The sequence below is a fragment of the Apodemus sylvaticus genome, chromosome 2 (genome assembly GCF_947179515.1).
Source record: "Apodemus sylvaticus chromosome 2, mApoSyl1.1, whole genome shotgun sequence".
Classification (NCBI taxonomy): Eukaryota; Metazoa; Chordata; class Mammalia; order Rodentia; family Muridae; genus Apodemus; species Apodemus sylvaticus.
The window spans coordinates 162,794,185-162,820,703 of record NC_067473.1 but is presented as its reverse complement, the minus strand read 5'-3'; the positions used below and the strand labels follow the sequence as shown (position 1 = coordinate 162,820,703).

Genomic DNA, 26,519 nt, shown 5'->3' with positions numbered 1-26,519 from the left:
GTGTCACCATCATAAGTAACGAATTCAGCGGATGTTTAGACTGTGGGGTGAGCCAGGGACGAATCGGTCGCGCGTGAAAAAAACCCGCGTGTGAGAATAAACACAGAACTTGGTTTTCGAGGAGCAAAAAGGTACAAATTCGTCTTTCCGGGTGGAGACAGGCTTAGGAATTCCCGAGCGGCCCTCGCTACCAGCAATCGCGATACTGGGTCGGATCTCAGGGACCAGAAGAACTGGACCGCAAACCATAGAAACCAGCCTTTTCTGGAGCAAAGGGCGGATCTCGATTTCAAAGTAAAAAATAAAAAAAATATATATATAAGTAAGGGTGTAGGGATGGGGAGTATTGGGTGAAGGATGCCTGGGATCAGGGAGCGGAGCTTTGCCGCCGGGGCGCAACTCCGACCGTGGCACCGGGTGTTTAGAGACCCGGGACCCAGCCAGCGGTTGGGCGGCCACAGCGCGACCGGCTGCACCGCCCCCTCCCCCGCCGCTTCCTCTCGCTCTCCCAGCCCCTTCCCCCCACATGTGGGTGACGTCAAAATTCCGCGAAAACGCAGCGTGTTGGCTCCCCAAGCAGAGGCGTGGCTCTATCGGCTAACAGTCCCTTCCCTAGGGCGCCCCGAGGAGGGACCAGGACCCCCGATGACCCCCCCCACTCTACTCTAGATTTTACTGGCAAATTCACTTTTAAAGAGCAAATGCGTCTCCAGGGCTATTTTCGGCCGGGTGAGGCGTGTCCTGACGCTGAATCAGACAGGAAGACGGGGAAATTTGGGTTTTTAACTTTTTTTTTTTTTAAATCCAAGGGAGAGGTGCGAGGTGGGTGAGCCGCCTGCAGAGCCGCCTGCAGGCCCTGGCTTCTGAATCCATTCCCAGCTTATCCTCTGCCACGAGGGCCCCACCTGGGTCCGCACCGACACCCACCCGAGGGTCACTGCGTTGCACAGCCGGATGACTGTCGGGGAGGGTCCTGAGTACGCTTTTTCACTTTAGACAGCTTGGTCCCGGTGTGGGAGCCTCCAGCCTCCAGCCCGGGCTCTTCATTTTCCAACTCTTCCCCACCCCCTCCCCTTTCTCACAGTTTAAACTGGGTTTTTATGTCTTCTCTCACTCCTCGTTCTGAGCGTTTTCTCACGTAGCGCTCCATTAAGTAAGCACCAGGTTTTGGGGGTTTGATTGCCTGACCACCCATTTGTCCGTGAAGTAACACGAACAGTGATCTATTCTTCCGGGGAGCCAGGGAGGAGGCGAGAACCCCCAATCCTGGACCTAGATGTCCCTGCTCCGTGGTGACGGGATTCGAACCAGCGGCTCCCCGAGTTGGAGAGTCCTCAGGGTCACCTGGCTGGCTGCTATCCGCCAGGTGAGCTCGTTCGAATGTGTGCCTAGGTGGCAGGTTCCTGCAGAAATATGCCTATAAACACCAACACCCGGCTGCACCTTAACACCTACAGACTTTGTACACTTTCCAACCGAAACTGCTAGACGCAAGAGGGAGGGAGACGGGAGGGGGCACGTCCTGGAGGGATAGAAGTCCAGTAAAACTTGTATTTGGCTCAAGTTTATCACTCTAACTGGGTCCCTACCCAGCAGAGGTTCTTTACACCTTCAAGGGTTAAAAAAAAAGGGTGGTGTGGGGGAGGAGAGCTCTTATTAACCTCCGTCCCCCCACCACCGCAGCAAAGCACACTCGCGCTTCTGCACACCCGAATCCACACGCAAGGAAATAAGTATACTTGTCCCTAAAGCGGTATACTCTCTCCCATGTACTAGCTGGAATACTTTTTATTGAAGAGAAGGAGGAGAAGGAGACGGACAAGAAAAGAAGAGGAAGAAGAGGAAGAAGAAGAGGAAGAAGAAGAGGAAGAAGAAGAGGAAGAAGAAGAAGAAGAAGAAGAAGAAGAAGAAGAAGAAGAAGAAGAAGAAGAAGAAGAAGAAGAAGAAGAAGAAGAAGAAGAAGAAGAAGAAGAAGGGAAGAAAAGAAAAAATGATTTTTTAAAAACACGTGGTCAGAGTGGCAACCGACAGAGAAAACACAATTTCCAGTCCCAACCTCTCAAGGGACGTGCTGCCAACCTCCGCACCCTCTCACGCCGCACCCCACGTGCTGGGGACGGATTCGCAGCGAGGTTCACCTTCGGGAACCCTCCCTAGTAGGAGGGGGAGGAGAATGGGGGAGCTGAAGCCCAGAGCTCTAGCTTTCCCGTCTCCAGACATAGGGGCCTCCGTCCTGCGACCCCCTCCTCCCCTCCTCCGCAGCCCTCCCAGCCGCAGGCCACCTCTCCCACCCCCCAGGATCCCCTCCCCGCTGGAATTTCACTGCAAAGCCAAGAGTGGGGGATGGAAGAGGCGGCGAGGGGCCCTCCGCTGGCTCCGGGAGGACCTGCCACCCAGACTTTGTCCTCCGGGTGGGCTAGCCCCGACGACGACCACCCGCCTCTTCTCCACCCCACCCCCCAGCTCCGGATGCCGTCTTTACTGGAGATGCGAAGGAGACTGCATGGCTAACCTTCTAGTAGTGTGGAAAAAAAATGGATGCCCCCCCAAGCTTCTCTATTGGGGGGGTAGATAAATAATACCTCAGCACACTTCTGACACCCCGTGCTTTGAGCCCCTGTGCAGGAGCGGTGTCAGATCTGCTCCTCCGAGGTGGCCCTGGGGAAGTTTTGAGTCATCGCTTTATGAGGTCTTAAGGCATAAATTCACCTATCTGTGTAGGATGACACCAAAACCTCTATTCGGGAAGCCCATCTCGATTAAAGCCAACAGGTGATGGACAGAGTGCACTAGACAAGCGTCACCTTGGGCGCAGGACTGTTCCGTCTTAAGTTCTCAACTTGAGTTGTTCAATGAGTTCTCCCCCACCCAGCCCCGAAAGCTAATGGCTTCCTTTGCAATTAGACATTTTCCTCGCCCGCCCCTTCCCTCCCCTTTCTTTACATGCAGTAGATCGGATACTAATTCCCGCTGCCATTGATAGGGTCCGTGGAGCCCGGGCCCCTGTGAGGGCCTAGCCCGCCCGGGTCCCCGCTCTCCCTCCGCCCTCCCCGGGCTTCCTTTTGATGTAGCGGAGAAGGCGTCCTACTTTAAAAAAAAAAAAAAAAAAAAAAAAAAAGTAATCTGCCCGGTAACAATCAGCGCGCAGTAGCAGGAGCCCCAGAGCTATTGGCTATGCAAATAGAGGGAGGGGAGACGGCTCCCCAAACTCTTACTCACCCTTTTAAAGTGATATCCCCTCCCCCCGCCCACCCCTTCCGCCCCACCCTCGTTTAAAGGGGCTGGCCCAGGGCCGGAGTTAATCGCTTGCACCTCGGCTTTATTGCCTCCCCTCCCCGGCCTTTCCGAGAGCCCACGGGTGTTGCTTCCACAACGTGCCACGGTCCCACCCCCAGCCTTAGGCGTCTCTGATCGGCCCCCATTCTAAAGGAAGGAGGGACTCAGTGGCCCTCCGCGTGCCCAGAAAGGTACAACCCACGCCCTGCTATCTGTACGTGCCAGCGTGGCCACCATGCGGGGGGCCTCTGGGTCCTCGCCCCTTCCTCCCAAGTGGAATATAGTTAAAGGCAGGGTGGGGGCAGGAAGGAGGTGAAGAAACGCCAACGTGTCCCCCTCTACAAACATCCTTGGCCACAGGATGCTTTAGAGCACATGTCAGAGCCGACCCCAAAATCCTGGCGGAAGGATGAGGCGCGAGCCCCTGCGGGGTCGGGGATTGAGGGGTGCAGGGCTCAGAAGCCTGGGGGGGGGGAGGAAGGGTGGCCTTGCGGGCGCAGGGAGAGCCAAACCTAAACCCTCCCTCTCCCCCTCCCTGGCCCCTCCCGAGCCATTTCCTAGAAAGCTGTATCAGTGTGGCCACGCTCCGCGCAGACACCTAGGGCGGCTCGTCAGCAGATGCAGGGGCGAGGAAGCGGGTTTTTCCTGCGCGGCTGAGGGCCGCGGAGGAACCGTGGCTAGCCCTGCCCCCCCACCCCCCCGCCCTGCGGCGACCCTGAGCCGCTGGCCGCGTTGCCCAGTGGCGCCCCCAGGAACAGGAAGGTTTCCGCAGGAGGGTCATATTCTACCAGGCGTGAGAAGCACCGCTTTCTCCAGCATCCACCCCTCCCTCCTCTTCCTCTCCACGCACGTGGCTCGGGGCCGGAAAACAACTTGAACATTATCAGGAATCTACGCTTCAGCGGCATAACCTTTATCCCTGGGTTTTCGAGGTTGCAATGTTCTCATATCAGCCTTTCCTCATTCCTCATTCAGGGGTCTACTTCTGAGTTATCTGGGCTCATCCACATGTTAAATCAATCTACCTGAATCTTGAATAGTGGGCTGTTTTCCCGGTCGTATTGCAAGCCTCCGAAGTTAGCGGCACACACACCCCCTTATGCCCCCATGGCATGCCTACAGAATGTCAGAAAGGATAATCAATAGGAATCCATGGGTTTTGTGGGTTCCCCTATCCGGGGCCCCTAGCATGCGGGCCTGGATAGAGGGAAAGGGCCGCGGAGAACTAGGGAGAGGGGCTGGGGGTGGGGAGCGGGGGATCGTGTTTGAAGTTTGGTCAGGCCAGCTGCTGTACTCCGTAATAACAAGAGGGAAGGGGGGGGGGCGAGAAAAGGGAAAGAGGGAGGGAAAGATTGAAAGGAGGGGAGGGACGCCAGGGGAGGGGAGGAAAAGGGGAGGAGGAACCTGAGAGGGGGAGGAGATCTAACTGCCCTTCCAGCTTGCGTCACTGCCTCAGAGAGAGGAGAGCCGAGCGAGCAGAGGGGAGCGAGGCAGTTCGGAGGGAAGGACCGGTGCGAGTCAGGCGGCCCTTGAGGCTCCGCTCGCCCACCTTCCACTCGTCTCCCTCTCTTCCTCTCTTCTCCTTTCTTTGCCATTTCTTTCCCCTCCCAAATCTCCTATTCAGCCAAAGGAAGGAGGTAAGGGAAGCACCCCTCTGCCTCCAAAATATAATAATAATAATATAAAAAAAATTTTACAGTCGGGACCGAGTGGTGGCCGGCTGGCTATGGAGCTGCTATGCTGCGAGGTGGACCCGGTCCGCAGGGCCGTGCCGGACCGCAACCTGCTGGAAGACCGCGTCCTGCAGAACCTGTTGACCATCGAGGAGCGCTACCTCCCTCAGTGTTCCTATTTCAAGTGCGTGCAGAAGGACATCCAGCCGTACATGCGCAGGATGGTGGCCACCTGGATGCTAGAGGTAGGTGTGCGGGCGACGCTGTCAGGGAGAGGCAAGCCGAGACACTCCATCTCTACCTCCAGCACGCAGAGACCCCCCAAAACTGCGAGAGGACCACCCCTGCGCTGGCCTCCTAGAGCCTTGCGCGAGGTAGCCCCGCACCCTTGGGGTTACCTCTGTCCCTTGCTAGATCAACTAGTGGAGGAAAACGTGGGTGAGGCGAGGATGTCCCCCACACACACACATCATGCCAGCGGGGTGGGGGGGGGGTGGCATCCAGCGCGCGTGTGCCTGCATGTGGCTTCCTCGTCGTCCCATCCCCAGTTCTGACCTGTGGTGTGGAAGCAACCTCCGACTGCCTTCAGTGAGGTTCCAGGGGGTGTTGAGACCTAGCAGTCCGGACCAACGTATAAAGACCCCCTACTCCCAAGGTTGGGGCAAACCGTCTGAGCCTTAGGACTCCGCGTTGGCACTTTGGCGGGAGGTGGGGGTGGGGGAGAAACAGGGAATTCAGGAGAGCCCCGGAAGTCACACTGGAAAAAAAAAAAACGTGCGTTTAGGGCAATCTGAAAGAACCACTGCTTTTTAGCCTTTCAATCTTTGCCGAGAGAGCAGGGTGCCCACGTATGCACAGCTCTGGACCTGCCGTGCTTTCGCCATGTTGCTTTGCAAACTCCATTTACAAGGACTGGCAACATTCGCCGACCTCCCCCCCCCCTCCCCGCCAAGCACCCCATGATCCTAGGCGCACCCTCTTTCTGATCGTGCCTTCCCCACCCCTCAGTTCACCAAGGTTACTTACAGTTTGCCTGCTTCTTCAGCGCGCAGATTTGGGTGGGGTAGGAAGCGGGGGAGGAGGTGTGTGTAGAGCGAGCTAGGGGGCACCCCCAAATGAGAGAGAGGTCAGAGCCCCGCATGCCTCCTTGAGGGGGTTCCCTGGTTTCGTCTCACCCAACCCCCAGCGGGGCACAGCCTTCCCAGCTACTGCCCTTGTGGGCCTCCGCCGAACACTCCGCAAGTTTCCCCACTGCGATCCAGAGCCCCTGGGGTGGAGATAGCGACCTTACGGACACCCGAAACCTCTATTCCAGGGAGCCTGGAGCCTCTCTGGGGTTTTCAGGCCCACAGAGCGTTTCTAGGATTTTTCCTCGATTTTTAATAATTTTTTCGAAGCTGTCCCCCCTGCTCCGACTCCAACTGCGGCGGCTGCGGCGCGCTTCCTCCTCCTCCCCCCCCTTCCCTTCTCCACCCACCCACCAAACAGCGGCCCCTGGGCCGCCGAGACCACCCTGGGCATTTTTTTCAATTGTCGGGAATGATAGAATAGGATCTGGGGATCCGAATGAGACCAAGAAGTAGACTCACGGAGCTTCCAGAATATTTTTATTGATTTTTTGAAAAGATGACGAAATCCAAAAAAGAGAGTGAGTTAGTGTGAGTTAGGAAGCCAGAGGGAGCGGCAGGCGGCGGCGGCGGCGGCTCTGGGCTTTGCCTTGGGGTTTGTGGAGGTTTTAGTTCATCACCTTTCTCAGCTTTGCGGGAATACCCGAACCCCAAGGGCTCTTCGGATTTACCCCAGTGTTCTCACCTCTAGTTTTACAATCCTTTCTACCCTGCTCCCCTCCCCCCGCGCACACACACACACACACACAAATTCTTCTTGTGGCCACAGATTATGCTTTTTTCTTTTCCTTTCCCTCTGTTCCTGATACTATTTTTTCCCTGTCCCCTCCGACCCTACCCCACTCTGATGGTAGGTCTGTGAGGAACAGAAGTGTGAAGAAGAGGTCTTTCCTCTGGCCATGAACTACCTGGACCGTTTCTTGGCTGGAGTCCCAACTCCGAAGACCCATCTACAGCTCCTGGGCGCCGTGTGCATGTTCCTAGCTTCCAAGCTGAAAGAAACCATCCCGCTGACCGCGGAGAAGCTGTGTGTCTACACCGACAACTCCGTGAAGCCCCAGGAACTGCTGGTAATGATGCCCTCCCCGCTCCTGACCGTGCCCCCTCCCCCATCACACTAAGACCTCCCGGCTAACCAAGACTGTCTCCTTTAGTAGAAGAGAACTAGTCAGGGAGCGAGCAAAGCTCTCAGTACCTACCTCGTGGAAATGTGTGAGGGTGAAATTCTGTTGTGAGTGTTGTGGGGAGGGGCGCGGGAGGGAGAACTAGATAGAATATTTTAGTTGATGATTTTTAATTAAGGTCCAGATTTCCAATGAGCCCTGAGAACACAGTTTGATTTCTCACATGCTGGTTTTATTGTTCTCCCAAGACCCTGGAGGTGTAACAGGTAATGTCTTAAAGACCAATAAAGTCTCATGTATGAACATAGTAGCTGCTCACTAAGTATCAACAAAGCACTAAGTATGAACATATCAACTTTTTTGCAAAATCAACATCTGGCTTCCTGTTGGTGGCCTCTGAAGCATGAGATTTTAGCTCCAAAAGGCACAGTGACTGGATACAATCCCCAGGGGGTCCTGTCTTGGTCTCCCCCTTCCCCACCACCATCTACCTTTTTTTTCCTCGTGCTGTCGCCACACACTGAAGGTTCTGCAGCTCTCTTTTGCAGTTTCTGGGGCCCACCCTCGGTGATTTGCACACCTTCTCTCTTACACTGGTGGGAGAAGACCACCCCCTCTATTGATTCCTTCCCCTTTGCTGGTATGGCCTGGGCCTGCATAATCTCCTGGGCAAAGACAGGCTTCTTGAACTGAGCCCTTTGTGAGAAGCCGTCCTTTCTGGGCCTGTGCTGCCACCTAGTGGCAGACATGTGCAAGACTGGGGGAGGAATTGCGGAGAATGCAAAGAGAGGGGCCTGAATGACTTCACCTTTGAACCACTGCCAGATTTCAGCTGCTTCTGGTTTAGTCTGAGAGGCCCCTAAAGGTGCTTTCTTCTGGAAGATCTGCTTCTTTCAATAATGGTGCCTGAGGACGAGTTTGTGCTCACAGTGCCCTGGGAGAAGGAAGGGCTTGGGACTCAAGCCATTTCTGATTTTTGCGTAGTTAAGGAAGTTTTTATCCTAACTTTCTGCAAAAAGCCAGGGCAGACTTGAAAGCTTGTGGAAAATAAAAAAAATTAGAATTAGAGGCCAGTTTTTTTTCTCAAAAAACGTGAAAAGGAATCTTCCATGTGGCTGGTGTGCCGGACGGCTTGAAGTATTTTTCAAGACACCCTAATTTTTCCAGGACCAGCGAAGCTAACTCAAGTCTCCAAATAAAGTGTGCCAGCCTTCCACCTCCCATCCAGAAGTCGTGCACACTAGAAGAACCTTCCTATTTCGGCGGGCAAGTGCTTTATAGCCTGTCCCCAAGCTTAGCAGATGGAACCAGGTGAACGGAAGAGTCAGGTCACACTGCCAAGCAGTAGCAGCACCCTGCACTTTTGAAGCCTATTGATTGACTTGGATAGTTTCCTTTTGAATGCACACACACACACACACAAAACCAAAACAAACAAAAATTGGGACCTTTGCATAATTCAAGCTAGCCTCAGACTCGGTGCCTTAGAGAGGTAGAATCCCAGACATGCAGCTCCAGGTGCACGTCTTCTTAGGGTTCTATTTTATTTAGTCTGTCTCACTTGAACATGAGTTCCCGTGTTTATTTCACAAAAGGAGACACACAAGGTAGCTTCCTGGTGGGGTGCAGCAGAGCAAGCCCCCGTAAAAGAGAAAGCTACAGCCCAATACATGGGCTGAAGAATTTTGGGACCCTGTTTAAGCACCTCCACCTTGCCCCAAATCACTATTCTGCAAAATGAGGCCGCAAGTGACCACCTCAGGCCCTTTAGCCATGAAGACAAAGGCCAGTGAAGATTTAGGTGAAAGGGTGCGTGTCATGTCCCCAAGACTTCTACATGGTGTGTCAAAGGGGAAAGTGCTGGCGACAGAGAGGGAAAATGACACTTTCCCCACAAGTAAAGGCCGGCTAATTGGCTGCCAAGGAGTTGGGCTGAGGAAGCACGTGTTGGTTCACGTCTGCAAGCATCACTTTTTTCATGAGGAGTAAGAGACTATTAGTCTTCTGATAGAGAAACATCCAGTAAATTCTCGCCACAGCGCCACAGTGACCTTGGCTAGATCTTACTGTAGGCCAAACTTTCAAAGGCAAGAGCATTTTGTGGAAGCCGGGTGGGGGTGGGAAGGGAAGGAAACTAGAGTAAAACCTGATCTTGGCAGTAGCTGCCTGGTCACTCATTATTTTCAGTGCAGCCTGACATCTTTAGCCCGAGAAGAGGCCACGAGTGCCTTCAAAGCACGAGGGGCACAGTGACAAATGAGACCCCCCCCCCTTATGATCGGGATCCCGCAGTGGATCCTTACAGGGCACCGGGAAAGCTAGCCTGGAACCCCGCCCCCAGGCGGGACCTGGAGTCTGCCCCTGGGCCTTCAGTGCTCTGCCCTCTCTCCCTGCCGCCCTCTGCAGGAGTGGGAACTGGTGGTGTTGGGTAAGCTGAAGTGGAACCTGGCTGCCGTCACCCCTCACGACTTCATTGAGCACATCCTTCGTAAGCTGCCCCAGCAGAAGGAGAAGCTATCCCTGATCCGCAAGCATGCGCAGACCTTCATCGCTCTGTGCGCTACCGGTGAGACGGGGTGGTGAGAAAGGGGGGCTGTGGGAGGTGGTGTCGGGTGTCGAGGCAAGTGGGCCTCAGTAGGCCAGCTGTAGGCCCTCGTCTCTGGCTTGCTCGGAACTAGAATGTTTTCTCTCTCTGCTTCACTCATAAACGCTTTCTGAGGGCAGGTATGGTAAGGGGCAAGGGAGATAGTGCCTGCTAAAATACTGTTTATGATGTCTAAAGTGCTCTTTGAAGATTATAGATACTGCTCCCTGGTTGCGTTTAAATCTTTAATCTTTTGAGGAAAAGAACGGCTTGGAGATAAACCCAAAAGGGAATTTAAGGAAGGTGGGGGCAAATATAGGTTAAAGGACCAATGACAAGATAACTGCAGCCCGCCCTGATAAGGGGGAAGGAATTCCTTCTCCGTCGCTCATTTATTGCCTTCTTGCTGTTCACCTGGTGAAGAGGGAGCGAACCTTAGAGCAAAGATCCCTTTTTTTTTTGAAATCCAGAAAGGATTTTGATACATAGCTTTATTGGCCCTGCACCTGGGTAGGAGACCCTAGAACAGCATTTCTCTATCTGTGGGTGGAGACCCCACAGGGCTTACACAACAGCTATCCTGCATAACAGATACTCTACATGTCCTATAGCTACATTAGGAATCGTAAAGTAGCAAAATCACAGTTAGGAAGAAGCAATGGAATGATTTTATGGTTGGGGGTCACCACAGTGTGAGGAACTGTATTAAAGGGTCCCGGCATTAGGAACGTTGAGAAGCACTGCCCTAGAAGAACCTTGGGAATCCAGGGGCCAAGTGTCAAAAGTTCATGTCCTCAGGGTTAGCAGGAAAGAAAGTGGGGTGCAGCTCAGCTGACCCTGGTTTGTTGAAATGTGTCAATGTGATGGGGAGTGGGGGGTGGGGTGGAGCGTAACATTTTAATTCCTTGTAACATTTAGTGATGTGTTTGTATAGCTGATGATGTCATGAACAATAGGGCCTGTGCTTTGTTCGAAGTTCAAAGGTCAGATAGACTTTGTTGCTTACCACTGCGTGACCTCGCACAGGCTGTTTGACCTCTCTGAAGTTCATCTGGGATCTGCAAAACAGATCCATTTGGATACATAATTCTCTAGCCTTGGCCGAACGGGTAGGAAAACCAATCCACAGGAAAACAAGCCTCGAGCTTTCTGAGACCGCAGGTGCAGTACTGATTGTGAAAGTCCCTGTCTGAGATTTGAACTTCTCTAGTTAAGGTGGATGCAGCTTTTCCTGCTACTGGATACAGGCTCTGAGTGGCTTGTTGGATTCCACCTCCCATTTTTCGAGGTGTGCCCATGCATGAGTACACAGGTTGCTGTTGCTGGTTCGCTTGGGGGCCCGCACCAGGCCTTGTGACCCACTTGTGTTCTGGCTCCTTTGTGGAGTCCCCTGCTGTTCCCACAGCCAGGGGAGCTGATGGACACGAGAAGCCAGCCCCAGCCTTTTCTTCCCTTTGGCTGGCACTTTCCCTCCGCCTGCTGCTCTTCTTCTCTTGCTGACTGGCCTGGGCTCTAGGGGTCAGTCCCGCGTTGACCTGCTGGATGTTTTTGTTTCCTAAAAACTGTCCCTTCCCTCTTGCAGTGATTCCGTGTGGGGGAGGGGTCAGCCAGCCTTTTCTCTCTGACCCTAGGACACCTAACCACCTAGACCTAAATTCCCCCATCACCCAGCTGCCAATGGCCAGAGTCTTGCTTTTGACCTTGTTTTTTGACCAACAGGTCTTTTGGGGGGTCCGTTCACTACTTCTTCCTCCCTGATCTTGTGCCAGGTCAGGGAGATGAGGGGATACGTGGAATTCCCCGGGCTCCGAGAGTTTCCTCCAGTTCTGTCTAGACCACAGGTCCGGTTTCTATTCTTGGGGATCCCATCCCCCACTCTTGGCCATCTTGTCCAGATCCTTGGGGCAGCTGCCAACTTTGGGGCCCAAATAGGGAGCCTGGGATTCAGTGACTGAGGGCATAGGTTCACTGGGAGGTGAGGGCAGTCAGGAAGATGGGCCTGTTGGGGGCCTTGACCTAGCGTTAGCCAAGGAGTGGGGTGGATAGGGGAGGGTGTACCTCCAAGGGGGTCAGAACTATGTGCCAAATGCTACTCCCGAGGCCTGGACTGATGAAAGTGGGGGAGGGGCTCAGGCCTCCTGGGCCTGGAGAGGGTGGGCCTGACCTCAAGGCCCTCAGGTCTCTTTTGGTCTGCACTTGGGGCCCTGCAAGTGAATAAACTTTGTAACCCTGCTGGTGTGTAGGTGTGGGAATAGGTGGGTGTGAGTGTTGGGGCAAGCGGTCAGTCAGCAATAGGCCGGACAGCCTAAACTCCAAGGCCTGCTGCTCTTGAAGGACAGACTTCTTGAGGACGTGAGCTTTGGGGGTCAAGATCTAGTGAACCCAAGATCACTAGAACCCTCGAGTAGTGGGCTCAGAGTGACTCAAGGACCAGAGATGGGAGGAGCCTGCCCCGTCAGCCCAAGCTGGTGCTCCTGTGTGCCCCATTACCTCAGACCCCCCCCCCCACTCTCCTAATCCAAGTCCTGAATATTCCACCCTGGACCTGAGGATGCCCCAGAGTTTTGAGAGTTCACAAAGGCATAGGAAGGGGGCAGTCCCTTGAAGAGATGGTAGGTAGCTAGCCCTGGGGAGATGTTGCTAGTTTAAGGGAAAAGCCAATTGTGAAAGAGCTGGCAGTCCCTCTGAGGGGGTGTGCTGTGCTGAGCGTATGTGTGTGTGAAAGGGGAAGAAAGCGTGGCGAATCCAGAGGCCCAGGGAGGGGAGAGTGTAGCCGATCAGTCTTCCTTCAGGGGACTCTGGGGTAAGGTTGGTGGCAGGGGAGAGAGGTGTTCTCCTTCCCTATTCAGCGTACAATGGCTTCTGGGAGAGAGGTGGTCAGAGATTGCCTGGAGCTGCTCTCCCAGCCAGCCTTGTGGGTGGAGGGGTTTAAGTGGAGTGAGAGGTGGTCGTCATTCCAGCTCCTGCCTAGAATGTGAGAAGGCGGGCGTGGACGTCTCTCTCCTGAGGGGCTCCAGGTCAGCAAGCAGGCCACCTGAGGTAACCAGGCGGCTCCCATCAACCTTACCATGCTCAGCGCATGGTTCCAATGGTATGGAGTTCAAACTTGGTAGAGATTCCCCGCACCCGCCTGTTTTCCGCATCGGGAGTTTCCCTGTGGCTGCTGTGCCCAGCTGCCTGTGTAACCCTAAGGTCGAGTCCTAGGGTACACCCAGTGGTTATTCGATTTCCAGACTGTGGTGGCCCCAAAATGTCTGGGGACTTGACTCTTGCTCTAGAATGTAAGCCAGTCTTCTCTGGTGGCCAGGGAGGAAGACTGATCTGAGCGGCCCCCCAGAGTGCAGTCATGGGCTGTGGGCAGGAAGCAGCATATTGAACTGAAGTTCTCTAACTGTCACTCGCCATCTATCGTCCAGCCCGTCTGAGGTGGATGAGAGCCTTGCTCCAGCCAGAGCACAGCCCCCCTCTCTCCCACCCACCCAAGCTAAATCATCATTAGCAGTTACTGCCTTGAGCTATAAGGACAGGTCGTGCTGAACCCTTTCTGGGGGTGTCAGATGCGTGGGTGCTGAATGACATCATGGGTACCCTTTGCTGGCCAAAGACGCCCTGAGTCTGGTTCTTTAAAACTGCCCCTCACCACAGGTTGAGGAGAGGGAGAAGCAGAGACCACAGAGTTGTTGGCTGGGTTTCCTCAGTCTCAGAGCAAGCTCCCTCTAGTGGAGAAAAAGAGTAAAGCAGCCTCCCGGAGGCTTTTGTTAGCACCACTTGGACTCCTTTTTTCTCAGTATTAAGCTCATTGGGCAGGATCTCAGCATCCCGCTTTTAAATCTCATTAGTGTAGAACAGTTTGGCCAGTGAAATCTCATTCTTTTTTAAAAAGTGAAGGTTTGCCGGGCAGTGATGGCGCACGCCTTTAATCCCAGCACTCAGTAGGCAGAGGCAGGCGGATTTCTGAGTTCGAGGCCAGCCTGGTCTACAGAGTGAGTTCCAGGACAGCCAGGGTTATACAGAGAAACCCTGTCTCAAAAAAACCAAAAATAAATAAATAAATAATAAACAGTACAGGTTCCAAGTTGGCGAACATGGAGTTCTTCTCCTGGTCCGTTGTGTGATTCGGGTGCCACTCCAGACACCCAGCGGCTTCTGTGGCGCCCTTGATATTTGGTATCACGAGAAGATGGCAGATGAATCATGTGGTTGGCTTCTGGGCAGGAGCCCTTTTGTGTTTCCTTTCGTGGTGTGTAGGAGGTAACTTTGAGGGCTGCTCTAAACCCAGACTGGATTGGGGTACCAAAGGTCTCCTTAATCAGAGGCCCAGCACCCCTTAATGAGTGAGTGGTGCTGAGCAATTAATTGTCTGACGCTCTAAGATTTCCATCCCATGCACTGGGTGCTTTGCCTGCTCCCACCAGCAAGGAGGAGGTCAGGCTGGGCTCCTTATTAGGAGCATTGCTCCCAGGTTCTAGGTGAACCACACCAGAATAAATGCGGACTGCGTGGCAAACAGGGTGAGGATCAGGACTGAGGGTGACTGAGATCTGACATCTAAGGTTTTCCCTGAGCCAGGTTCTGTGCATGGGTTAACAACATGGCTTCTTGTAACTACTCCTCAGGATAGCACAGTGGGAAAAAAGGTAAATTTCCAGACTTCTGCTGTCATTTTTTGAGACAAGGTTTCTCTGGGTAGCCCTGGCTGTGCTGGGACTCACTCTGTAGACCAGGCTGGCCTTGAACTCTGAGATCCATTTGCCTCTGCCTCCCCAGTGACACTCTCACCCGGAAAGTTTGTAGGCCTTTTTGTAGGCCAGAAACATTTCGTTCAAAGGTACCCATGTAGTGTACATGAAACCAAGTATAATTCACCAAACTGGGATGTACCGCTGTGTAGTAAACTGACTACCCAGCCATAAGAAACTGCTACCTCTTGGGAGCACCTGTTTTCCCACTGGGGAAGGGATAGATGTGCTCATGGTGCAAAGAGCCAGTCAGATTCTGTCCAAGAAGGACTTCTCTCAGTGCTTTCTTAGGAAAGGGGAAGAGGTAAAGACCTACTTCCTGGTCTTGTACCTGCTCCCCAGGACAAACCACATTTCCCTTCTGGATCCACATGCGAACTCTGAGTTGGTTTTGTTAGCAGTGTGACTGACTGCAAGGTTCTGCAGGGATGATAGGTATACTCCTGTTCTGAAGCCTTGGCACAAGGGAGGGACCACTGAAGGCGCTTCAGTGCCCTGTCACCCACAGGTGCTCTCACACAAAGTCACAGGTGGCAGCTGATGAGGTTATTGGAAAGAGAAACAGTCTCCTGTAGCCCCCGTGGGGGAGACCTATAGCTGAGCAGGTGCCAGGAAGGGAGTTTGGCTTCATTATATCAGCCAGGATAGACAAGATTCAGGCAGGGTTCAGCGGCCAGCAGCAGGAAATGGTGACCAGTGAAAGGAAGAGAGACGGCCAGGGCTACCCAGTGCTCCTCGGATTGAGCCCAGGTGGGAGGGGGATGTGTGTGGTTCACTGACCCAGGGAGTGTTTAAGAACAGTAGCCCCTCAATGCTGGGACACTGGCTCTCCGTGGCAGAAGCCTCTCTGTGGTGCACTGCTGTCAGAGGGCATTGCCTTAGAGAAGAAGGCTTCAAGGTTGCTCCCAGCATGCCATGTTCAGCCTAGGATTCCCATTCTGAGCTGAAGTGTGACTCGTGTGTCCCTCTGTGCTCTGCCTTCAGTCTCTGGAGTTACTGGTGTTTTGATACAACTAGAGATCACTCACTGGGAAGCGGATCCCATTTCACAGCTGCCACTAGGCGACAACACCGTCACCTCTTTGATCTATGAGCCCAAGGCAGGGGCAAAGACAAGATCAGCTTGACAATTCCAGGTTTCCTTGCATCCGAGGCATTGCTCTCCATGGTGACGTTGTGTGTTAAACAGTTGTGACATGCAGCACATGCATGTTGGCAGTTGTCAGGGCGGGGCAGCTTTGACAGGATTTGCCTCTGCATTGGAACGGGCAGTTATTGGATCGTAGTTACACAGCCCCGTAGAGAATCACTCAGTGGTGAAAGAGTGTAGGTTCCAGGTTGCCCCTACTATTTAAGGTGAATCCCCTGTCTTAAGTCTTAGAAAAGTACGAGTGTGGTTAGAATTTAACTGTTAGTCTTTAGTACTTGAGAAAAGTCCTGTCCTCGGCCCTAATGTTCTAAAGAACCTTAACATAGGGTTAGAAGTTGGGAATCAAGAGAATTAAGCCGCCGGGCAGTGGTGGCGCACGCCTTTAATCCCAGTATTTGAGAGGTAGAGGCAGGTGGATTTCCGAGTTCGAGGCCAGCCCGGTCTACAGAGTGAGTTCCAGGACAGCCAGGGCTATACAGAGAAACCCTGTCTCGTAAAAACCAAAAAATAAAAGATGAAAATAAAAAAAATAAATAAATAAAGAGAGAGAGAATTAAGCCATCTGGCTTTATACTGCTTCCATATTTAGCTTGCACGCATGCACGCACACATTTGTACGTACGTATGTATGTATGTATGTATGCCAAGCATATGCCTGATGACTGTGGAGATCAGAAGAAGGTATCGAATCCCTTGAGATTGGTGTTACAGACAGTTTACACGGATGCTGAAAACCAAACCTGGGTCCTCTGAGGATGCAATAACTACTCTAACCATTGAGTAGCCTCCCCAGCCCCTCAGTAGTATTCCTTTATATCTAGTCAGAGACTAAGGCAGGATCCTATTGGGCATATCATTTTTCACAAGATTTCTCATGATTTCCCCCATCTCCTCATACTTTGCCCTCCCTCCTTCAAACACTGAAAGCCCATAGTTCTCCCACCGGTCAGTCGGTCAGTCGGTCAGACAGATGGCGCGCTGACTTGTTCACCTGCATACTTCCTTGTCTCTTCCTCCACCACCCATGGAAGATACCGTGTTTAAATCATGTCACCGGTCCTGCCAGAATAAGAAAGAAGTTTCCAGGCCTGGGTTGACTTCTTGAACAGCTGTAGGGTACAGAGTGCCTGGGACTCAGAGCTCCGGGTGATTTGCTGTGTACTCAGAGAAGTTCCCTTTCTCTCCTGCCTCTGTCTCTTTAAGACTAGCCACAGTTGACAAATCAATGAAGGGCTTCCTGTGGAAGAAGGGGTGGAGGGAGACAGGCCTGTGGATCCAGGGATCCTAGGGCAGCAGGTCCACACCTTCCGACTTCTGAGCATCTGCACGCCTGCTGGCTGACGAGCTCTGGGCCCCGTTTTCCTTCTGTGTCTGACTTTCAGCCTCTCGTTTGATGCAGACTTCAAGTTTGCTATGTACCCACCGTCCATGATTGCAACGGGAAGCGTGGGAGCAGCCATCTGCGGGCTTCAGCAGGATGACGAAGTGAATGCACTCTCGTGCGATGCCCTGACCGAGCTGCTGGCCAAGATCACCCATACTGATGTGGTAGGTACCCGCTCCTTTGACTGAGCCCCCTTGGGGGAAACCAGACGTCTCTCCTCAAGTTCCAGGAGAGGAGGTTGGTTTATGATGGTGGCTCAGAGCCTTTTTGTTGTTGTTACTGTTTTCTTGGTGTCTTGTCTTTAAAGGTCAAACTCCAGCAAAGTGATGCCTTCCCTCCAGGGGTGTATGTGTGTGTGTGTGTGTGTGTGTGTGTGTTGGGGGTGGGGTGGTATGTGTGTGGATGTGTGACTGGGGGTTGGGCTTTGGGCATCCCAGGCAACCACTGAGTTGTATCATCAGCTCTTCTTTAAAGATTTTCTTAAAAATTTATTTATTTTATGTATGTGAGTACACTGTCGCTATCTTCAGACACACCAGAAGAGGGCATCAGATCCCATCACAGATGGTTGAGAGCCACTATGTGTGGTTGCTGGGAATTGAACTCAGGACCTCTGGGAGAGCAGTCAGTGCCCTTCTTCTCTAAATTTTATTGAGAGACAGTCTCACAGAGCTGTCTGGGCTGGCCTTGAACTTGTGATCCTCCTGCCTCGCCTCCCTATAGCTGGGATTCCAGGTGTGCACAATGACCGCCTGCTTCCTCTTATGGGTTTGAAAGCATGCATGTACCTTAAAATACAGACAGGACCTCAGCAGGCTGATGGGAAGGGGAGGGCTGTTGACTGACTTTCCTCTGTGGTGTAGGGTTCCTGTCCATTTATGTGCACGTTGTCAGGCCTCTGCTCTGCCGTGGAGAGCGTCCAGGTCTACTCACTCCCCAGTGAGGCAGGAAGGCACAAAGAGGGGACGACAGCTAAAGCTGCCCAGTGGCTGTGGCAAAGAGAGCAGATTTGAGAGGTGGCCTCGTGAGTGATTCCTCAGCCTGTCAGCCTTCCCACCACCCTGTCTCAGGCTTTCTTTTTGCTCAAAAGTTTTGGTGGATGACAGAACACACAAGGATCGAGTGCAGTAGAAATTCAGGAACTATTATTAGCTTTAGGCTTTTTCCATTCCGTGCGGATGGCCCCGAGTCTGCTGCTTGCTGCCAGAATTCAGGGCTCTTAAACACAGAGCTTTTGAGATGGATCAGGATCGCACAAGGTCCTGATTTCACTGGCTAGGATGTAACAGTTGGAGAGGGTCCATCTGGGATTACTCTCAGAGCTCAGACAGTTAGTTATCTGCGTTTTCCTCCTAGGCAGCAGAGAGGGGGTGCAGCAGAGAGGCAGGACAGGTAAGAGCAGAGCTGGGGCCCAAGCCTCTGAGCTCTGGCTCTAGACTGGAAACTCTGTTCACCGCTGTGGCTCTTGGGAGCTTTGTATTTGCAAAAGGCATTGGTTGAAAGGCCAAGCAGAGAGAGCAGTATTGTTGGCTCTTAAGTCCTGGGGCTTCACCATGGAGAGAGGCTTGGGAATGCGGGGGAAATTCACAAGACACCCTCTGGGTATTCAGGGGAATTGAGACTGCCTTGTGAGGGAATTTACTGGGTTCAAGGGTCATGTCGTGTAATGCACAAGCCTGTGGCTGGTGCCTCACCGAGGTATGCTGAGCACTGGCTGTTTAGACTCGGGAGGCTCAAGGCTGACAATCACCTTACCTGTATTTGGCCTTGACACTCACTCAGAGAGGTGAAGGCCTTAAAGATCTTGCTAGAACTAGCCATGGGCTTTTCTCTGAACCAGGTTTTAAATGGAACATTTTAAATGTTTGTGCCAAAATGTAAGCTTTTTAGTGAGGTCTCCAAGGCATGGATTGTGAAGTTCCCAACCCCGGCACAGCATGAAGAATGCATTTCTAACTTTCCAAGTAGTATGTGTGTGTGTGTGTGTGTGTGTGTGTGGGTGTGTGTGTGTAGGGCCTTAACCCCGGCCCTTGTCTTCACTTTTCATAATGTCTCCTGTTAAGGATTACTTTATAGATAGGATGCTAGCCAATAACAAACAAGCCTTTCTTCAACTCTGAACACACACATTACACACACACATAGACATAAACATAGAAACACACACACTCATACACACATACACACACACATATACACACATACATACACACACAGGCACACACATACACACACAGTACACATATATTACACATACATTACACATATATCACACACACATACACCCATACACACACATGTAGAAACACACACATACAGACAGACACCCTCATATACACACCTATACACACACATAAACCCATACACACACACACCCATATACACACACACACACACACATAGACACACACAGGCACACACACACATAAACACATACATAGAAACACACACACGTGTAAGAAACATAGACATACATACAGACATACATACACACACACAGACACAGACATACACTCACAGGCACATACACATAGACACATGTAGAAACACATACATACATACATACATACACACAGACACACATACATGTACCCACATACACACACACACAGACGCACACAGACACATAGACACACACAGACACACACAGTACCCACGAAGGCAGCTTGACCCTCAGGTGTCACCACACTTTGACAGTCGTAGGCCTGCTCTGATTGGCTGACACCCCACAGGGCCCATTCTTTACTTTTCTCTGTCATCGCACTCCTCTTTACTCTTGCACAGGGGCATTAAAGAGCGAACTCCCGCAGAGGGAGGCTCTGTCTCCACCCCGACTTGCACGACTGTACACCAGCCTGTCAGATGCCACCTTCCCCCTCTCAGACACTATGCAGCAGTCAGGGAACCCCAGTCTGCTGTCAGGCTGGGGTCGATACAAACATTCAACTCCCGTCAGCTACCGCTATAGATCTGGTATTTTAGTTCTTTTAACAAACTTTTGAATTACCTTTGCTTATGTGTGTGTGTGTGTGTACGTGTGTGTGATACATGCCACAACTTGCGTATGGAGGTCAGAGAACAGCCTGCCATGGAAATTGTCTCTTCTTCTACCATCTGTGTCCTGGGAATCGAACTTGGGTCAGCAAGCTTAGTGGTAGACACCCTTACCTTCTGAACCATGTCACTGTCCCTGGCACCCCATTTCTACAAGGGACCAGTGTTTTGTCTTACTTTACACTGTGAGGTGCAGCCTCACAGTGGGCCCAAGAATAAACTTTGCAGTATTAAAATGCCAGCATGGACATCAGAACCAGTAAGGCGGATCTCACTTGTCCAGGAATACAGCTGGTGCCTCAAAGTTGCACGAGTACAACCGGCTCCCTGAAGCTCACACTCATCTGCTTCCCAGAATTGTTTTCAGGGGAAAGGGTGGGTGTGTCCGCAGCTTCCCAGGTTCTGTACAGCCTCCCTGCATCAACATGTGAGTCTGATGGAGGCCAATCAGCCACCATTTACAATGCACTGCTGTTCAGAGGGAGAGGGGTTCTGATTTCATGACCTCTGCTCACCGCTTTGTGAATGAAGAGGTGGTGTGTTTGAATCACGCCCCCGACTCACTTCTGGGAATATGTAGAAGGCCAGTTGTCACAGACTTCTGCCTTACAGAGTACAGATGAGCAAGGCCTGGTTCCTAGACACCGTGCTAGAAGCTGGAATGAGCAGACGGGACATAGACAATAACTTAGTGATGAATCAAGGAGTGAATGGGAAGTAAGGGCTGGAGGTGGTCTGGTAATTAAAAGCACCGACTTCTCTTGCAGACCACCTGGGTGTGATTCCCAGAACCTGTGTGGCAGCTCAGAACGATCTGTACCTCACACATGTAGGCCGCAGACATATGCAGACAAAACACCAATACACATAAAAACAGATTTATTAAAGTCCAATAAAGAAGAGAAATGTGGGTGGGGTCCTCACTTTAAGCGAGGCAGGGCGCCGTGTCTTTAAATGAGGTCGTGATGCCTGATGCAAAATTTGAGCAGAGTAAAAAAATTGCAAAATATACCCTTGGACTAGAGAAAGAAACTGCGGACGTCCATGCGATGGAATATCATAACCTTTCCAAAGAAATGCCATCCTGTAGACACTTAGTATAAGCTTAAAAACATTGTGCTAAGTGAAATAAGTAAGACCCAAAAGACAAGTCACAGGTGAAGCGGCTGGAGAGGTCAAAATCGGAACTGAGGTTCCCCGGACGAGGGAGGGAGGGAGGGAGGGAGGGAGGGAGGGAGGGAGGGAAGGAAGAGTAAGAGCACAGAGTTTCTGGTTGGAGGAAGAGCACCCCTATCATGCAGTATGGATGGACATTGCACCAAAATGTGCTGAAAATGGTTAATTTTTTTTTCTTTTTTAAGACGTTTTGTTTTGTTTGGATTTTGTTTTTTGTTTTTTGTTTTTTTTGGGGGGAGGGGGGGACAGGGTTTCTCTGTGAGGCCCTGACTGTCCTGGAACTTACTCTGTAGACCAGGCTGGCCTCAAACTCAGAAATCTGCCTGCCTCTGCTTCCCAGAGTGCTGGGATTACAGGCGTGGGCCACCACTGCCCGGCGACTTTTTTTTAAAAGATTTATTTACGTGTATACATATACATGTAAGTATACTGTTGCTGTCTTCAGACACCCCAGAACAGGGTGTCAGATCTCATTAAGGATGGTTGTGAGCCACCATGTGATTGCTGGGATTTGAACTCAGGACCTTCAAAAGAACAGTCAGTGCTCTTCCCTGCTGAGCCATCTCTCCAGCCAAAAATGGTTAATTTTATGTTATGGTATTTTTAAAAAAGATTTAATTTATTATGTAGTGTTCTGCCTGCATGAATGCCTGCAGGCCAGAAGAGGGCACCAGATCTCATTATAGATGGTTGTGAGCCACCATGTGGTTGCTGGGAATTGAACTCAGGACCTCTGGAAGAGCAGCCAGTGTTCTTAACCTTTGAGCCATCTCTCCAGCCCCTGTGACATGGTATTTTATCCATATAAATATATCGCGCTTATATGGACCATCCCTGTGAAATGCCAGTTAGACCTGTGGAGAAGTTAAACCAACCCCGGGGCCACATTTGCTCCCTTGTGACAAATGGAAGCCAGGAGCCACTGCTGTTCCTGAGTTCCCTGCGGTCTTTAGTCTTTTCTGAGCCACCGTGTTCCACTCTCAGCAACTCTGGGATGGCCCTGAGATCAAGGTTGAAAGTGAGTTGGTTCCTTGTACTCACCTGCCACAGCTAGACGTTCCCCAGTTCACTGCAGCCAACCACTGGGACCGCAGGGACCCACGGGGCTCTGAGAAAGTGGGGCTTTGTTTTCCTATCTGGTTGCCAAAATAAATCGGACTGCTCCATTCCAAGGAGAGCTCTGAGTGAGGAGCCCGACAGTTTTACAGGGACTGGGGGGACGTCTCAGAGGGCAGTGTATTTTAGGTGCTTTCCCTTCCAGCAACAAGTTAAGAGTTACTAAAAACAGCCGCTATTCAGGGAGGCAGGCTGACTCTGGGGAACTTCTCCACACCCCTACTTCTGTTGCCAAGGCTGAGTTTGAAAGCAGGGATCCACCATCCCAGGCCCTCACAGGTTCCGGCTCCCTTCCTGTCCCCTCCACAGGGTAATCTTGCTGTGGTCCAGAATTTACCTCACTGTTCACTTGACTGTAGGGCCTCTTGAATAAGACCTACCTTGAGGACATGCTTTTTATCCCTAGCCTCAGGCAGTCATTGGAGATTGTGGCTGGAGGGAGGGAGGGAGGGAGGGATGGAGGGAGGGATGGAGGGAGGGAAGATCGAAGGACAAAAGGCAGAGGTTTCAAATGTGTCTCTCATTCATTCATGACTTTAGGAAAGATTTATCATCTCTCTATATCTACCTGCCTATCTACCTACATGTATGTAATTAAACACTAGTCATATGTCAGAAGATTTATCTTAGAGCAAACCTCTTAATTTTTACTGTCAGTCACACACTTAAGTCAATATAGAGCAGGACTGGTATGAGGCTCCGTGGTAGAATATTTGCCTAACGCATGCAAGGTTCTGGGTTCAGTCCCCAACACTTCAAGACAGAAAAAAAAAAAGTTGAGTTGAAGCTTCTGCGCTCTAAAGATTTGAGGGAGTTTCTAGAAGATGTTTAATAGAACAAATTTAGGCTCTAGTAATACTGACCGTTCTGCCTGGGTTATAACAGAACCCCTTGCATGTTCTCCAGAACTGCCTAGAAGAGATTCTAGAATATTCTTCCCTCAGAGTCATCTTTGCATTTTATGACACAACTTCTCAGTGAGTAATTACACAACAAATAACTTTAGTGAATGTGGCTCACTTTGGATTCACATTTTGGAGGGGGCTCCCCAGCATCTCTTCTGTCCCCTCACCTTAGATTAAAACTTGTATTCTCAAGGTGCCTCTGACCAGTGTCATCCCCAGTGCATTTTACAGGGTGGGGGGGAATAGGAATTCTGGAAAGCAAGGCTGGAAGGCGGGCTGGGGGTGAGGGGGCGGATAGGGCTGGGGGTGAGGGAGCTGGAAGGCGGGCTGGGGGTGAGGGGGCGGGCAGGGCTGGGGGCTGCCCTCCCGCCCTCCCTCCTCATTTCTCGTCCGCCTCATTCTGTATGCAAGGAAACGAGCCAAGCAGCCTGCGAAGAAAGGAAGAATGAGATAGTTTCCTAAGTTGTCTCTGCCTGAGTTGGCCGCGGGTCTGCGGCTCATTCAGCCCTTTGTCCCGCTGCTGAGTGCAGTGCGTGTGTGCTGACAATGGGTGGATGCAGTTACACTGGGGGCTGATGGTTGGAGTTCCGTGGGCCCATTCACGGAGGCCGCGGAGGGTGCAGGGCAGAGAGCTCGAGCCAGCAAGTGGAGGAAGTCCGGGGCTGAGTAACAAGCCAGCCGGGATCACAGCCGCTGCTGTCAGGGCTCTGAGGATGGGGGCCAGGCCAGTGCGGGGAGGGGGCCGTCATCAGAGGAGCTGGAGGGGTGCCCGACCTCCAGCGCAGTGGAGTGCCACCTGTCCGGACTGACAGACCAGCATTATGGCTTTCCTTCTAATCAGCTTAATTTGGGGCATCTTAACACAATGCCTGCTGCTTTTGGAGGCTACAGCAAAGCTGAGGTCCTGGAGTTCCTGCTTGTCACATGGATGTAGCATCTTTTGATTAGGGCCACTGTGGTCATCACCTCTACACGCATGCACACGCGCACACACACACACACACACACGCACGCATGCACGTCCAGACATGCTTACACATACCCACATGCACATAGGCACACATACACACCTTTGGCCTGGGTCTTCCGTTCTGGAGAATCTCTGTCTACTATAACCTTACATCCTTAAAGAAGTAGAGAAATTGGAAAGAAAACATTCTTCAATTGGGAACCTGCATTGGTTTTCTGCTATCATTCAGAGACAAACCATTCCCGGTTCCCAGGCTGGTCTCGGCAGGCATCTTACACCTCCAAATTTGCTAATATTCTGATTAGTTTTTAATATGTCACCTGTTGGCCCTATCCCTTTGGAATTACTCTAAAAACTATGCTTATCTCCTGTGAGATACTGACACAAATGACGACCCTACCCCCATCCCCGAATCCTGTGGTCTTCTCTGTTGTAGATCATGGCTGCCCTCCAATGATGTCTTCTCCCTTGCTCTCTGCCAGCTCATAGGAAATAAACTTGCCCTATACCCTCCAAGAGGGGCTTCTACAAATCTAGGGAGGATGTAGCTGCTGGGATGGATTGATGGATGGGTGATTGATTGGTTGATGTTGGAGAAACGCCATGCAGGTTTCTCCACCCTCAGGAAGGAGTATGCTCTACACTTTCTGCAGGTAGAGGATTTCTACCTGGCCGAGACAGGGCTGAGGAACCCTAGTTAAAAGTAGAACTAATAACTGACCACTTGTTAGGAAGTGGAAGGTGATGGACAGTTGAACAGACGTGATGCGTAAAGCAGTCTACTGGGTGAGTGGCAGATGGCGTTGTAGCCATCTTTCCTAGGATTACTACACCAGTCCTTGTTCCCCTCTCCAAGTGAGAGGGGGGAAAGATCAGGGATCATCCAGAGTCAGTAATGACGTGAATTTTGGTTAACACTCAGAAGGGAGAGTGTACAACTTATATGAAACTTTTGGATCTTCCCCCAGTGCTGAGACTAGCCAGTGAGCCTACCCTTGACTGGACCGTTACGTCACCCTTGCATCATCGTGAGCCCTTGGCTCTGAATATCCAGTAGAAATGACTGCCAGATGTCTTGTCTTCCCTGTAGGGGGTTCTCATAACTGTTCTTTTAAAATCTTCGGTGGCTAGAAAGGGAGGCTTATTGTGGGAAGAGTAAGGGCACTGCAGATCCTAAAGCCAAGTTCTTAAGCTTTCTGCAGGCTGATTTCCCAGGACCATCTGGCATGATTAATACAATGGAGGTGTACAGTGGTCATGATGATGGGGTAGATGTGCCAACCCAGATGATCTTTTCTGGGGACCATAAGAGAGCAGACTAGTTTAAAATAAAAAAATTCTATGGACTTGGCCAAGAGGCATAACATTTCCTTCTATGGAGCAAAGTCTCCTGTGTAGATTACATCAGAATATATTCACCAAGTAACCCCGCCCCACACCTTTAAGCTTCGTCATCATTCACATTAGGCGTCACTATGCAGCCTAGGCTGTCTTCAGAGGCATAACCCTCCAGCCTTCTCCTCAACCAGCTTCCTTTCAAATGGAATGGTTCAGAGTTCTCCTCTCAAGCACCACCAAATAAACCGAGCCTCACAAAAGGTTCCTTGACCAAGCCCACTGAGTCAGTCAACAGATCTCCACCGCAGGATCGAGGATTGAAAAGAAAGAGACATTAGACAATGCTGCAGCGGGACCCCACTCAGTTCTCCGGCTGAAGGCGGGTTTATGTCTCCCCAATCCGCTTTTATACCATTTTAATTACATGCGAGTGTTAAGGGCAAGCAGTACAATGAGGAACCAGCCAGGCAATAAGCAAAGTCTTGTGATTCCTCCTGGGACGGTTGTTTCCAAGGGTTTGTCAGAATGACCAAAATATCTGAGCCCACTTCCTCGCCCAAGCCCCAAATCAGATTCTTGCCTGAAGCCTACTTCTTTTGTTCTACCCTAAGATTAAGATTCCTGCCTGTTAAGATTAAGATTACTTTGCTATTATAGCCTAAAATTAGATTCCTGCCTGAACTCACTTCCCTGTCATGCCGCAATGTCAGATTCCTGCCTGAAGCCCATTTCCTTGTCCTTGGCCAATGTAAGATTCCAACCAAGTGGCCCCCCAAAGACTCCCCACAGTCCCTCATCAGCTACAAATTCTACTGTCTTAAAATACCAGACACTTCTAGACCTTACGTCTCAGGTAGGATTTGATTTCTGTCCAGGTACATGGTTGGAGGCATGGATGTGATC

The 26,519-nt window shown here is 51.5% G+C and overlaps 1 protein-coding gene across 1 annotated transcript in view; it reads left to right on the top strand.

The window, feature by feature from the left end:
- Positions 1-4,724: 4,724 nt before the first annotated feature.
- Ccnd2 (cyclin D2) overlaps positions 4,725-26,519 on the top strand; it is a 28,748-nt gene continuing 6,953 nt past the window's right edge. Inside the window, exons 1-4 of the mRNA XM_052174932.1 lie at positions 4,725-5,194; positions 6,931-7,146; positions 9,607-9,766; positions 17,073-17,221. Coding sequence (XP_052030892.1) covers positions 5,003-5,194; positions 6,931-7,146; positions 9,607-9,766; positions 17,073-17,221 — 717 coding nt within the window. The 5' untranslated portion in view covers positions 4,725-5,002. The remainder of the gene's footprint in view (positions 5,195-6,930; positions 7,147-9,606; positions 9,767-17,072; positions 17,222-26,519) is intronic.